The sequence below is a fragment of the Prenolepis imparis genome, unplaced genomic scaffold (genome assembly GCF_030444845.1).
Source record: "Prenolepis imparis isolate NDT839.2.m4 unplaced genomic scaffold, iyPreImpa1.0 SCAF_66, whole genome shotgun sequence".
In the NCBI taxonomy this organism is placed as follows: Eukaryota; Metazoa; Arthropoda; class Insecta; order Hymenoptera; family Formicidae; genus Prenolepis; species Prenolepis imparis.
The window spans coordinates 73,649-87,832 of record NW_028141224.1 but is presented as its reverse complement, the minus strand read 5'-3'; the positions used below and the strand labels follow the sequence as shown (position 1 = coordinate 87,832).

Below are 14,184 nucleotides of genomic sequence, written 5' to 3'. Positions count from 1 at the left end.
ATGCACGCGGGATGCCATATTAAATTACCGCGAGAAATTATGGCGAAGAGAGCGGTATTTAATGTGCTATCAATGGACAATGCGTGTTTTGCGTGGTCAGTGGTGGCCGCTCTGTACCCCGCTGAAAGACATGTGGAACGGGAATCTTCATATCCGCACTATACGACGGTGATAAATTTACAAAACATTGAGTTTCCGATGACGTTGAATCAAATAAAAAAGTTTGAACATATAAACAACATCTCAATCAATGTCTACGGTATCGAGAGGAAGAAGGAACTATCAATTCTTCCGATACGACTCGCCGATCAGAAAAGAAAAAAACATGTGAATTTGCTGTACGTGGAGGAGGAGGACGACAACGTTGGACATTTCGCATACATAAAAAATCTGTCTCGCCTCGTAAGCTCGCAACTGAGCAAACATGACCACAAGAAATATATTTGCGATCGATATGTATATTTATTGTAAATTATATAAAATAATTGTAAATAATACAATTTTAAATAATACAAAAAAAAATACAAAAAAAAACTTTTCGTTTAGAATTGAATATAATATATTAGCGTAAGAACTACAACGCATGACTCTTACTTAGCCCTTTGATAACCTTGTATTTATTATCAGAGTCTCATACCGTTAATATTAATTTACGCTGGCTGGAAGTATGCGTCGATTAACGTTTTTTCAATATATTGGAACACAGTTTGGTTATGATACGGTGGCATTACTAAAATCCTGGATCACTAGTCAAAGATCTCTGTCGAAAATGAAAACACGTGTCCAATTCTTAAAGAAATGCATCAAATCAAAGATCATATTACCACACTTAGACAAATTCAAAACATACACTAACAATCTTTATAATAACTTGTCTTGCAAAAAGTTCAACACCATATTCTCTAGATTCAATATGAGCATGATTCGGAATGAAATTTATGACACACACAAATACATAAGGAATCTACACGCAAAAAATTGTAAATTAACACGTGCGATAACACATGTATTACCAACCATAATATGTAATAAGTTTTTCCACACGCAATATAGATCCCTCCGCTACCATTTCATGAGCGAATGTGATAGATTGAATAAGAAATTCAATTGGCTAGCAAATAAACAAAATAGAAGTAATTTGGAAAAAATAAAAACGGTAAGATACTACAGTAATGTTCCTTTAGTAACAGACCCAAATTTGAGAACAAACACCATGGAAAAATTCTCTCTGAAACCGTACACACCTCCTGAGGAGACCAACACAATAGAAATCTTTCTAGACCCTTCAAAAAAAGAATTCCAAACAACACCGAGTTCCCCACTCGACATAAAAAATGACTGGTTTAAGAATTTATCCAACATACAGATTCCGAAAGAAGTACAAGGGCTTGTGCAGTTGGGGGAGAACTTTTGCTTACCTACTAATAACAAACAAAAAATCATCACGGAGTTCATCAAATCCGTAGACAACAACATAGACAGACTTCCGACAAGTTCCCGAATAATAGTTAGAAATCGAATCACACCTATCATTAATAACTTCGCTAATTTTCCCTTTAAGATGTCTATGTTAGACAAAGAACTCATTAAAGCGGCAGTGTCAACAAAAAAATTCATGAAAGACTACCCAGACATAAAGTTCACCCGAGCAGACAAAGGTAATGTTACTGTAGCATTAAATAAAAGTGAATACAGCATGAAAATAAATACATTGCTCATGGATAATAACACGTATACAAAAATCAAAAAAGATCCTACCAAAAAACTGATCAGAGATCTCCACGTTATGCTCATGAGATGGAAAAAACGCGATTATGTCACGGAACTAAAGTACAGACAACTCAACTGTACAGACGGGAATCTCCCACGAGTGTATGGTGTGCCAAAAATTCACAAGACGGGGAGCCCGTTGAGAATCATTGTGTCGTCGAAGAACACACCGCTATACGGAATTGTGTCATTCTTACATGATATAATAAATAACTCGATATCAAAACCCGAGAACCATTTAAATGACAGTTTTCATTTAGTTGACAAACTGAGATACAAAGTCATACCCACGGATTTTAAATTAATTTCTTTGGACGTGGTATCATTGTTTACTAACATCCCGATAGACTTAGCAATAGATAGCGTAATGAAAAGATGGGAGTGCATAGAGAAGAATTGCAAAATACCGTGCGAGGAATTCCTAAATGCAATCAGGTTCGTCCTGAACTCGACATTTTTTAAATTCGAAAACGTGACATATCGACAGACATTCGGCACACCAATGGGATCCCCTCTTTCCCCGATCATTGCGGACATAACGTTACAGGATTTGGAGAGGAGGACGGTCGAAAGTTTACCTATAGATCTGCCTTTTTATTACAGATGACATTATTTTGTCCGCGCCCTCTTCCATGTTTAATAACATTCTCTCAATTTTTAACTCACTTCACACGAGACTCCAGTTCACTATGGAGGAGGCAGTGAACAATAGAATAAACTTTCTAGACACAAGTATCATTGTGATGAATAATAATATTACTTTCGATTGGTATCACAAACCAACATTTTCAGGCAGATACTTGAATTTTGAGTCACGGCACCCCCTTTGCCAAAAGAAGGGCACGGCTATCGGCCTCATAGACAGAGCATTCCGTCTTTCCCATCCGAGTTTCCACCGGAAAAATCTCGAGTTCGTGGTTAATACCCTACTAAAAAATGGATATCCGTTGTCCTTTATTTTTGTAATAATAAATGAACGCATCAAAACACTTATATTTTCGCATAATAATGAAAAAAATACGACAAATAACAGGAATGATACACGGCAAAAAAGTTCTTTTTATTTCAATATACCGTACGTTCCAGGATATTCGGAACAATTTTTGTCTGTGGTTCGCGATTTAGAAGCAAAGTTATCATATACAGGTATAAATAAAATGACAAATTTTATACAAGTAATAAAGGACAAATTACAAGACGAAACGCGAAACAATGTAGTATATAAAATCTCATGCAGGGATTGCAACGCATCATATGTGGGGCAAACGAGCAGATTATTGAAAACGCGAATCGCTGAACACCGGAATCATATCAATAGAAACACGAACCAAAATTCCGTAATCACGAACCATAGATTGGAAAACCATGAATTCGAGTGGAGTGGGGTGGAAATTTTGGATGAGGAGCATGTTTATGGGAAACGTCTGATGTCCGAAATGATCTTCATAAAAAGACAAAGAAACAGCCTGAATCTACAGAGCGATACGGAGGATCTGCACTATGCATACCTAAATATAGTAGAGAATCTATCGAAAATATAATGTTTACGATGATTTCAAGGCCTTGCTATGTAATAAAAGAACATCATTGAGATCACATTCACCCATAGCATATCCTATCTAGTTTTGTAATTTTTATATGTAATTTAATCTTACTGACTTTATTTTCAAATTTATGTACAATTTGCGTGTTTATCTACAATTTTATATATCAGTTGCGTATTGTTTAACGAGTCTGACGTGTCATATACAACTTGTCTTGATAACAAACACAGGAGCTATCGATAATTACGGGTCTTAAAACGACTTTGACACACAAATACATAAACAATTAAATTTGATTTCCGACCATTATTGATTGTTCCTGCCTCGAGACACACGGGCCTAGTTCGACGAAAAAAGTCTAGTTTCTTTCTCGACGACTACCGAAAAAGAGATATGGACAGCGTTCCTTCTGGGAATACGGTATCAGTTATTATTTGCTAATGGTATCAAACACGTATGTAATATTATATATTCTTCGACATAAGACGAGTGAGTGGGGGTCACCGATTGTTTAACTGTAAAACACAAATTTGTAATTCTTAGATGCTGAAGATGGTCTAAACCCGAAGACCGAAACGTACGAATGGAATAAAAAATAAAAAAATACAAAAAAAACTTTTCGTTTAGAATTGAATATAATATATTAGCATAAGAACTACAACGCATGACTCTTACTTAGCCCTTTGGTAACCTTGTATTAATTGTAAATAAAATTGTAATTTTTATCTTTCACAGATGCTTGCACTACTTTAATTTGAGCGAAAAGTTGGAGGCTCACATTGTGGACTGTCGAGAAATGAACGACTGCACCATCAGATTACCAAGCGATAAGGATAAATGGCTCGGCTTCGGCAACTACAACAGAAAGGAGCGACTTCCGTTTGTAGTGTACGCCGACTTGGAGTGTGTGCTGAGGAAGACATCGGAACACGTCATACGATCAACATCACGAGGTATTTAGCGTCGGGTACTACGTGCAATGCTCGTACGATGAAACATTATCCGCATACCGATCTTATCGCGGCGCTGATTGTGTCGCGTGGTTCGCCAACAAACTCGAGGAATTAGCGCATCGCATAAAGGGTATTTTGTCTGATAATGTCCCCATGATAAATTTAACATCAGACGAGTGGGAAAAATTTCATAGCGCCACGCAATGTCACATTTGTGAAAAACCGTTTGCGCCGGACGATAATCGAGTACGCGATCATTGTCATCTAACTGGGCGATACAGGGGTCCCGCACACTCAAACTGTAATCTAAATTACAAAGACTCTTATTCCTGTAGTTTTCCACAATCTATCCAGTTATGACGCACATTTTATCATAAAAGAAATAGCTACCGCATACGAAGGACGTGTAGATGTGCTTCCAATAACAAAAGAAAAATACATTTCATTTACAAAGACTGTCAATAGTACCGACGACGACGACAAAGATCGGAAAGCTTGCATAAAATTACGATTCATCGATTCATACAAATTTCTCAGTGCTAGTCTTGACAAATTAGCATCTTTTCTCGATAAGAATAAGTTAAAAATTTTACGTTTCAATTTTTCCGCATTATCAGCTCACAATTTCGAATTATTGACGCGAAAAGGTGTTTTTCCGTACGAGTACATTGACTGCGTGGACAAGCTGCAGGACACGCGTTTACCACCGCGCGAATCGTTTCATAGTTCCTTGACCGGTGACACTGTATCCGAGAGCGATTACGCGCACGCTGAGAACGTCTGGAATCGATTCTCCCTTCGAACTCTAGGCGAATATAGCGATCTGTATTTAAAAACTGATGTCTTGTTATTAGCAGATATTTTTGAAAACTTTCGCGACACTTGCATCGCGAGTTATGGACTCGACCCTGCGTATTATTATACTCTTCCCGGGTATACATGGGACGCCATGTTAAAACATACAAATATTACATTTGAATTGCTTACCGATATCGACATGGTTATGTTTATCGAACGGGGTATACGCGGCGGTCTAAGTCAATGTTCCAACAGATACGCGCATGCTAATAACAAGTACATGCAGTCATACGACTCATCGAAACCATCGTCATACCTTATGTATTTCGATGTAAATAATTTATACGGATGGGCAATGTGTCAACCATTGCCTTATGCCGATTTTCGATGGGTCGAAGACGTTTCAAACTTTGACGTTAGCGCGATCGCTCCGGATTCGGTCACAGGTTATATTCTCGAGGTCGATCTAGAGTACCCGCAAAGTAAACACAACACGCACATTGACCTACCGTTCTGTCCGACGCGCGACAAGCCGCCCGGCAAGCGGAAAGATAAGCTTCTCGCAACGCTATATGACAAGAAGCGTTACGTCATACACTACCGCAACCTGCAGCAGTGCACACGTCACGGTCTTCGTATCGTTAAGATACATCGCGTATTACAATTTACTCAATCCGCATGGCTCCGCGTTTACATCAAACTTAAAAAAAATTTAGAACACAAGCAAAAATGATTTTGAGAAAAATTTGTACAAACTGATGAACAATGCAGTATTCGGCAAAACTATGGAAAACGTTCGAAATCATGTAGATGTAAAATTATTGACAAAGTGGGATGGACGATACGGTGCGGAAGCGATGATCGCGAAACCAAATTTCCATAGCAGGAGCGTCTTTGCGGAAAACCTAATCGCCATCGAATTACGTAAACTAGAAGTAAACTTTAACAAACCAATCTATGTTGGTATGTGTATACTCGATATATCGAAAGTGTGTCTGTATGAATTTCACTACAAGTACATGTCACCGCTCTATCGTGAAAGATGTCGGATAATGTACACCGACACCGACAGTTTAATATATCACATCGAGTGCGACAATGTGTACGAGAACATGAAACGTGATATCGCTCGATTTGATACGAGCGATTATCCAATTGACAACGCGTACGGTATAGCGCATGCAAACAAAAAGGTGCCAGGCTTGATGAAAGACGAGTATAACGGCGCGATAATGACCGAATTCGTCGGGCTTAGAGCAAAAATGTACGCGGTGAGGGTGGATGGCAAAAAGGATACTAGAAAAGCAAAAGGTGTCAAAAGTAACGTTGTAGCGCGTAGTATAACATTCGAAGATTATACGCGGTGCCTGAATGACGAGATTGAAATGACACGTCAGCAGTCATGTATTAGATCGAAATTGCACGAAGTGTATACCATCCGCGAGACAAAAATTGCTCTAAGTCCGTATGACGATAAGCGGTATATTATACCTGATTCGACCGACACATTACCATGGGGACATTACCAGATACTCTTGTTATGCCCTTGTGAGACACAGGATAGTTAAGGGATCGTACCGAATTAGAATTAGGAAACTCGGGAACGTCAGGGGGAATCTCACTCCCGTTTGTGGTTTCACAATAAATTTAATATAAATAGTCAGTTGTACAAAGTATATGAGCGTCTTGGGATGACGCAAATTAAAGTATGCTTACACAGTTGTTGCGTAGATCACTTGTTCACAATCGTGTCGTGGTTTGTTATTAACGTACTTGTGCTTTATTACAGCTTGACTGGGACCTCGAGAGTTGTCTTAGGGTCCTTTTTATATCTAATAATTGGGTTACCAGTCGCAAGCGAAGGAGGTTAATGGAACGCTTTGCTTGCGATTTTGGTAATTTCTTAATAAGCGCAGTGCTTACTCAGCGTTAGTCTCGTTTTTCTGATTTCGTATGCTTGTCGAAATTCTTATTGCCTCAGCGCTTTTGCAAGCATGCGTCTTACTTATTTTTGTGTAATATATACAAAAATAATAATAATTATATTATGTGATTTTAATAATTATAGTTATAGCTTTTAGGGCTATAACATCCCTCCCCCGTTAGAAGAGAAAACGGAGGCACGTAGTTTTCTTAGTCCTATAGCGATATTTACAATGCTTTACAATTTTTTTACTTCTAATATCGCGTGCTTAGACTACGTTTTAATATTGGTTTTGGTCTTGGTATTGTCGTAGATTTGTATACGGTTAGTTCCTTTGTTTTCCTGTTTTTTTTTGTTATATAAATTATTATTGCTATTACTACGGTAAGGATTATTCCGTTGGTTGCCATTGGGTATAGAAAGTATTTTTTGGTGAAAAACTTTGCTCATTGTTTTCCAAGTTATTATTTATCGTGTGTAATTTGGCTTTTAATTCTGTTAATTCAGTTTCGTGTTCTGTGACGTCTGTTAACGTTATATTGTTGTTAGTTTTGAGATCGCGTAATAGTGTTATGTTTAATTCTGGTAGGTACGTTTCCGTTTCCGTTTCGAAAACTGTGTTTCTTGTTTGTATCGTCATTTCTGTGGTTATCAATTTGCATTTTCCTTGTAATGTTATTCGTCCCGTATTTCTTATTGTTTCTCTGTACTCATGTTGTCCGTCGCATTGTATAGTTACTTGCAGGTCAGTGGTGGTTGAATATAACCAAGTGCCTGGCTGGTGTAATGCGATCCAGACTGCTTTTCTTTCAATAGTTCGCTTTATTTTACAATTGTTATGATACTGTTGTCGCTGTTCGTACATTTGTATTTCGCACGGGGCGTTCGCATTTATACGGTATATTGGATGTATCTTTAGACATATATAATCGTAGTTGTTCCTTTTACAATTTTCTAACACGTTTTTTGTTATTAATACGTATGTTAGCGTTTTCTTATTTAACGCGAGTAGTTCGTTTGTTATTTCTGTGCTTGACATTATCGCGTTATGGTCCGGAATAGGGAGCGCTACTACTCTTATGATATCGTACGTAGACTTTGTTATTAGCGGAAAATGAAGGATGGTGAAAATTTTTGTTTTATCGCAGTATGCGCTTACTGTCATGTATTTTTCTATTTGTAACCAATTCTCGGCATGTATTGAGAACGGGAAATATGAACCTTGCGGTATTTGGTGTACCGCTTCCTTTAAATGCGCGGTTATTATATCTACCGGCATTAATTTTAGTTGTATCGTTTCTTTTTGTATGTGTGCCAGGTAATCTAGTACATTTTCTGCGTCGCGTATTAGTTCTGTAATGACCGCAGTGGTTATCGCAAAATGTTCAGAAATGTCTTCGCGTTCGAAAAATGCCTGTACTTGTTTGCGTAATAGATTTTCGTTTCGTTGAACTATATTTTCTAGCGTTTCTATGTGTGCTATCGTTGCGTTTACTACCTTTAATTGGGTTTTTATTGCATGCTGCATCGTTTGTTGTTTGTCGTTTAGTAGCTCGAGTTGTTGGTTGATATGTTCCTCATCTTCTGCGTCCATCGTTTCAAATAATGTTTTCGCTATTGTTCCTATTCCGTTTATTAATCCTCGACGTTTGTTAGTCGATGGTCTGTAGACAGTTTGGATTTATGTCATGAGGTTCTTCAGATATTTAGCTTCTTTATTTGTGATGGTCTCGAAGCTAGTGCATGCGTCCTTTTGATACTGAACGTGGAACTTCAGTGTGTCGCATTTCAGTTGGTGCTGTTGTACGTATTCTTCTATTTGTTCGTACCTTTGCATTAGTTCTTCTAAGTTTAATTTAATTACAAGTTTCCATGTTCCTTCGGTATAATGTAATTTTCCGATTTTTTCAAAATGTAGGCCTGGGTTGTGAATAAATTCGTGTATTTTATATGGGCGATCCTTGTCGTCGTGGGGCCTTGCGAGTACCTTGCTGTTCCAGCAAGTAAGCATCCTGTAATAATATAGTTCGTTTATGCTTCTATAAATTGTTTGAGTTTATTTGCGTGTATACGTATAGTCTTTCTTCCTTTTTTTATTGTATAATTTACGTCTGAGTTCCTTTCGAGTATGACGTATGGTCCGGTCCATAATGATTCGAGTTTCTTTGATCGTCCTCGTCGTAACGTCTCGTCGTAGACCAGTACCTTGTCGCCTACTTTAAATTTTGTTATTTTTGTTTCTTTATCGTATTGTTGTTTGGCTTTAATTTTCTTATCCTTTAGATGTTCCCTTGCCTGTTGATTGGTAGCTCGTATTCTTTCTCGCATCTCTTGTGCGTAATCGTCGTAATTATATGTTAGCCTTGGGGGTTTCGTTAGTGCAGTCGGTAATTCTGCTTGTCGTCCATATATTAGTTCGAAGGGCGTGTATCCTGTTGCTGTGTGTGGTGTGGTGTTATAAGAAAAAATTGCGAACGGTATCCATTCATCCCAATCGGTTTGGTCTTCGTTAATGTAATGTCGTAAATATTCTGCCAGCGTGCGATGTGATCGTTCTAGTGCGCCGTTGATTTCAGGGTGATATGCAGTTGTCTGTATTTTGTTTATTTTTAACAACTTGCATGTATTTTTGAATATTTCACTGAGGAAATTTGTTCCTTGATGCGTTAGGATTTTTTCTGGCGTCCCGTGTTTGAGAACGATTTTTGTAATGAATTCCTTGCTGACCGTGTTCGCTTCTTGGTTTGGGATCGGTACTGCTTCGCTATATTTTGTTAAACTATCTTGGAATATTAGCAAATATTTGTTTCCCTTCGTGGTTACTGTTAGTGGTCCGACTATATCTAATGCACATTTCTCGAATGGTGTAGTGGGTGTATCTGTTATTATTAAAGGCATTTTAGTTTTTCGTGACAATTTGTTTTTTTGACACGATTCGCATTTAGCTATATATTTCTCGACGTCTTTCGTTGCCAATCGTGTTTTAGGCGAATTCTTTTTAAAGTTCGCTCGACACCTTGATGTCCTCCTATGGGGGCGTCGTGATATTCATGTAATATTTGTTTCCTTTCTTCTTCCGTATAATTTTCAGTATTGTCAGTGCTTGTGTTGTTTACTTCTATTGCATGTATTTTTTGCTCCTTTTCCGATTCGCTTGTATCTCGGATTACATTACGGCTTAATGCGTCAGCGTTTGCGTTCGCTCGACCCGCCTTGTGTATTATTTCGTAATCGTATTCTTCTAACTTGAGCCTCCATCGAATCAGTCTCGATCCGGGGTCGTTGACATTGAATAGCCATATTAATGGTTTATGATCGGTCACGATTTTAAATTTCGTGCCGTATATGTATGGTCTAAAATGTTTGGCGGCCCATATTATTGCGAGTAGCTCTTTTTCAGTTGTGTTATAATTTTTTTTTGCTCGTGACAAAATTCTGCTTGCGTAAGCAATGGGGCGATCATTACCTATTTTACCTTGCGATAGCACTGCTCCGATAGCGTAATTGGAAGCATCGGTAGTCACTATAAATTCTTGCGCGAAGTTGGGATATTGCAACACTGGCGCAGTCATCAGTTTTTCTTTTAATGTTTCAAAGGCGTTTTGTTGATCTGTGGTCCACTCGAATTTTTCTGACTTTCTTGTCAGCTTTGTTAATGGCTTGGCGATTTTTGAGAAGTCCTCTATAAATTTTCGGTAATATCCGGCAAGGCCTATGAATGACTGTATGTCCTTTACCTTTTCGGGCTTTGGGAATTCTTTTATTGCCGTTAATTTTGAGGGATCTGGCGATATTCCATTTTCTGTTATTATGTGGCCTAGATATATAACTTCCTTTCGTAGGAACTCACATTTATTGGGTTGGAGTGTTAAGTTATTCTTTCGGAGTCGTTGCAGTACTTCCTTGAGTCGTTTATTATGTTCTTCTAGGCTGGCTCCGTATATGACGATGTTATCCAAATAAATTAAGCATTTGAGCCCTTGCATTCCGCTGAGTATGGAGTTCATCAACCGCTGGAAAGTTGCTGGCGCATTTCTTAGTTCGAACGGCATTCGATTAAATTCGTAGTGTCCGTGGGGTGTTGAAAATGCTGTTTTATTTTTGTCTTGTTCGGCCATCGGAATTTGGTGAGATATCCTGAGGCCAAATCCAGCGTGGTAAAATATTTGGCGTTGCCTAACTGATCTAATATGTCAGTAATATTCGGAAGAGGATATGAATCGCCTATGGTTAGCTCGTTCAGTCTTCGGAAGTCTATTACTACTCGAAGTTTAGGTTGTCCAAATGCGTCCATCTTCTTAGGCACAACTAGTAAGGGTGCATTCCACTGACTCATACTCGACCTTATTATTTTGGCTTTTAGCATCTCGGTTATTTGTTGACTTACTTCGGTTTTATGTTTTTCGGATAAGCGATATGGTCTTATATTTACGGGTGAAGTATTACAACGCGTATTTATTTCGTGCTCTATTGTGGTGGTGCACGTTAAGGGTTCCCCTTCTACATGAAATATGTCTTGGTATTCTTCACAGATATATAAAAGTGCCCTGTGTTTTTCATCGTTTAGATGGTTGGTTCGTAATAATTTGCAAACGCGGTTCTTCCGTGGTTCTTCTAGCTTGGTTAATTTGTCGCTAATTATTGCGTTTATCCCGGTTGTAGTGTCTCGTTCAATTTCTTCGGTGGTCACTGTTGGTGTTTCTATTTCGACCTCCTCGTCTGTCGTGTTTATCATACTGATCGGACAAGTGAAGTCGATCGGTTTTACTAGCGCATTTCCGATGTATATACCGGGGGCGGTTTCTGCTGCTTGAACTATGCCTATTTTATTTATATTCGTCGCGGCTCTAATTATGGTTTCGCAGCGAGGTTTTAAAGTAATCTTGCTAGTGGAGTGTAGGTTTAAGATACCTTTCCCTAGCCTTAACTGTGCTTTCTCGAAATCGCAGACGGTGGAATGTTTTTGTAGGAAGTCGAATCCTAAGATTCCGTCGTTTTCGATGGGCATATCGTCTTTTACCACGTAGAACGCGTGTTTTATTTTATGGTCACCTATCTTGATTGTAGCGTTTATCTTTCCTATGGTGTGTACCTTGTGTCCCGTTATTCCGGTGAGTGAAATATCGTCTTCATGGATTAAAGTATCATCTTTTAATTCCTTTAATTTTATTAATGAAGTGGTTGCTCCTGAGTCGCACATCATTTTTACCTTCCCTTGTTTTGCTTCGCGTATGGGTAGTGTTACTGTAGGTAATACTGGTTCGCCTTTTATGTGTGCGACTCGGTATTCTAGCGCCCTTTTTGGCGGGTTTTTCTTGTCTTTGCTTTTGTCTTCGCTGCCGCTATTAGAGTCGGTGCTCTGTTTTCGTTGACGATGCGATTCGCGCTGCTCGCGTGTATATTTGGAGTGTGATTTTAGGTCTTCGTTTTATTTTTTATATCCGCTATTTTTAGGTCGTTCGTTTAATTTCCATCATTCGTTGCGGTTGTGCCCGGATTTCTTGCAATAATTACAGTACTTAATGATCGCGTTTACTTGCGATCGTTTCTCAGGTTTTGGGAGCGCGAACTTGAAGCTACTGCGGCAGTCGCGTCCGTAATGTCCGTTTTTTCCGCATTTGTGACATTGAATCCGCGACGTATGCGGGTGCTGCGAATACTTTGATTCGTGTGTTTGCTTATCCGCGGCCCTAGGGGACTCGAGGAGTTTTTCGTCTTCGCCGGCGCCGGTTATTGCCTCTTGTAGAGTTTTAAATCGTTGCGCCCGTGCGAGGATTTTAAGGTCATGGCGTAACTCTATTTGGAAATTTATGAGTGGTTGTTCCTTTATGGTTTGCTGAATTCCACATTTATTTTCCGGGGTGTAGCCCTTTCCCTCAGTTATTGAGTCGTATAGTTTCATTGCTAATAGGTCGACGCGTTGACCGAATTCTTGTGTGCTTTCGTTCGGTTGTTGTTTTAGTGAATTGAACTCTAATTGTAGGCTCGTCGTGCTGCGTTTGGATTTATAGCATGACTCTAATTGTTCCCTTAATTCTTCGAATGTTTGAATATCGTGAGTTTCAAAGTCTTGCATGGCTTTTCCGTCTAGTTTTGTGAATAAGACCTCTTGAATTAAGGATTCTTCGTCCTCGGGGTTAATTTTTTTCATGGCGTAAGTACATGCATTTAAGAATTTTTTGAGTTTATGAGGCGTCCCATTGAATTCGGGAATCATGGCGCGTGCTTCCTTTAGGGCCAGATATCTTGAAGGGAGACTTCGTCGGTTCCTAACGTCGTTCCCTGATCTTCCGTACGTATAGGTCGTGTCGAGGTCACGGTCTGTATCTCGCGCATTTTCTAATTGGTGTCGGTTCGGCGTTTGTTGTGTCTCTCGGTTATTCGTGGGATGGTCGCGTATCTGGGTGCGCAATCGGTCTATTTCGTTCCGCATTTCGCGTTGCCCTTGTATGAGTTCAACAAGTAGGTCATTTTTTGGACTGAAAACTGGACGTCCGGCGTCGGCATCATGCTCGGCGGCATTAATTATAGATCGTAGTCTATTGATTTCTCTGTCTATGTCTTCAGTGGGGACCTCTCGTGGGCGTGAGTTTCGTCTCATTTCGTTTTCGTGGCACGTGCTTATAATACTACCGTCCACGGATACCGGAGAATAATTTCTTCTTTCTGAAATTCCGTTGCTAGATGCGCGGCTCGCGGGTCGTTCTTCCTCGTTTGTATTGTCGGCGTCAGGTGGTCGCACGTATTCTGCTGTCTGTTCGGTGTCGGGGTTTGGATAGTATGCGCCTAGATTCCAACGCGAATTACTACGAATATTCCGGTCTGTCGGTTCGATTACCGGTGCGGGGTCTACGGTGCGGGGTTGGGTCAGGGAGCGGTCAGGCCTGCTCCAAAACCGAGGTCTGAACGTTACGCGTTTTCTGAGTCTTGCCGACATGAGGTTGTCTCGCTTAAAATTTTTTGATACGTTTGCGGGAGTACTTCCCCGTCTAGTATACAAGAATTTAGTTTCGCTCTTACAGTAGTAGTACAGCTCGCATTTTCGATGTATTTCGTTTCAGCGGCTAGTGTGGTGGTCCCAGGTTCCGTGGATGCTGTGGCGGTCTGCCTTGGCGGTGCTGTCTCGTCAATTGTGGTCCCACGGTGTTGGTCGTCGTGTTTACGGCGATGGCTCTCGGCTTTTCGTACGTTCACT

General features: G+C 39.6%; 2 protein-coding genes and 1 pseudogene across 2 annotated transcripts; all 3 read left to right on the top strand.

Annotated features, from left to right (window-relative positions):
• Positions 1–471, top strand: LOC145947327 (uncharacterized). Its single transcript, XM_083057130.1, has one exon. The coding sequence runs from the start codon at positions 1–3 to the stop codon at positions 469–471; it is 471 nt and encodes a 156-aa protein (XP_082913256.1).
• Positions 472–1,213: 742 nt separating this feature from the next.
• LOC145947326 (uncharacterized) lies at positions 1,214–11,803 on the top strand (annotated as a pseudogene).
• On the top strand, positions 6,031–6,633 carry LOC145947322 (uncharacterized). The gene has a single exon (XM_083057125.1). The coding sequence runs from the start codon at positions 6,031–6,033 to the stop codon at positions 6,631–6,633; it is 603 nt and encodes a 200-aa protein (XP_082913251.1).
• Positions 11,804–14,184: the final 2,381 nt, after the last annotated feature.

Coding starts and splice junctions, on each gene's coding strand:
- LOC145947327 (XM_083057130.1), top strand. CDS start 1: ATGCACGCGGGATGCCATATTAAATTACCGCGAGAAATTATGGCGAAG.
- LOC145947322 (XM_083057125.1), top strand. CDS start 6,031: ATGTGTATACTCGATATATCGAAAGTGTGTCTGTATGAATTTCACTAC.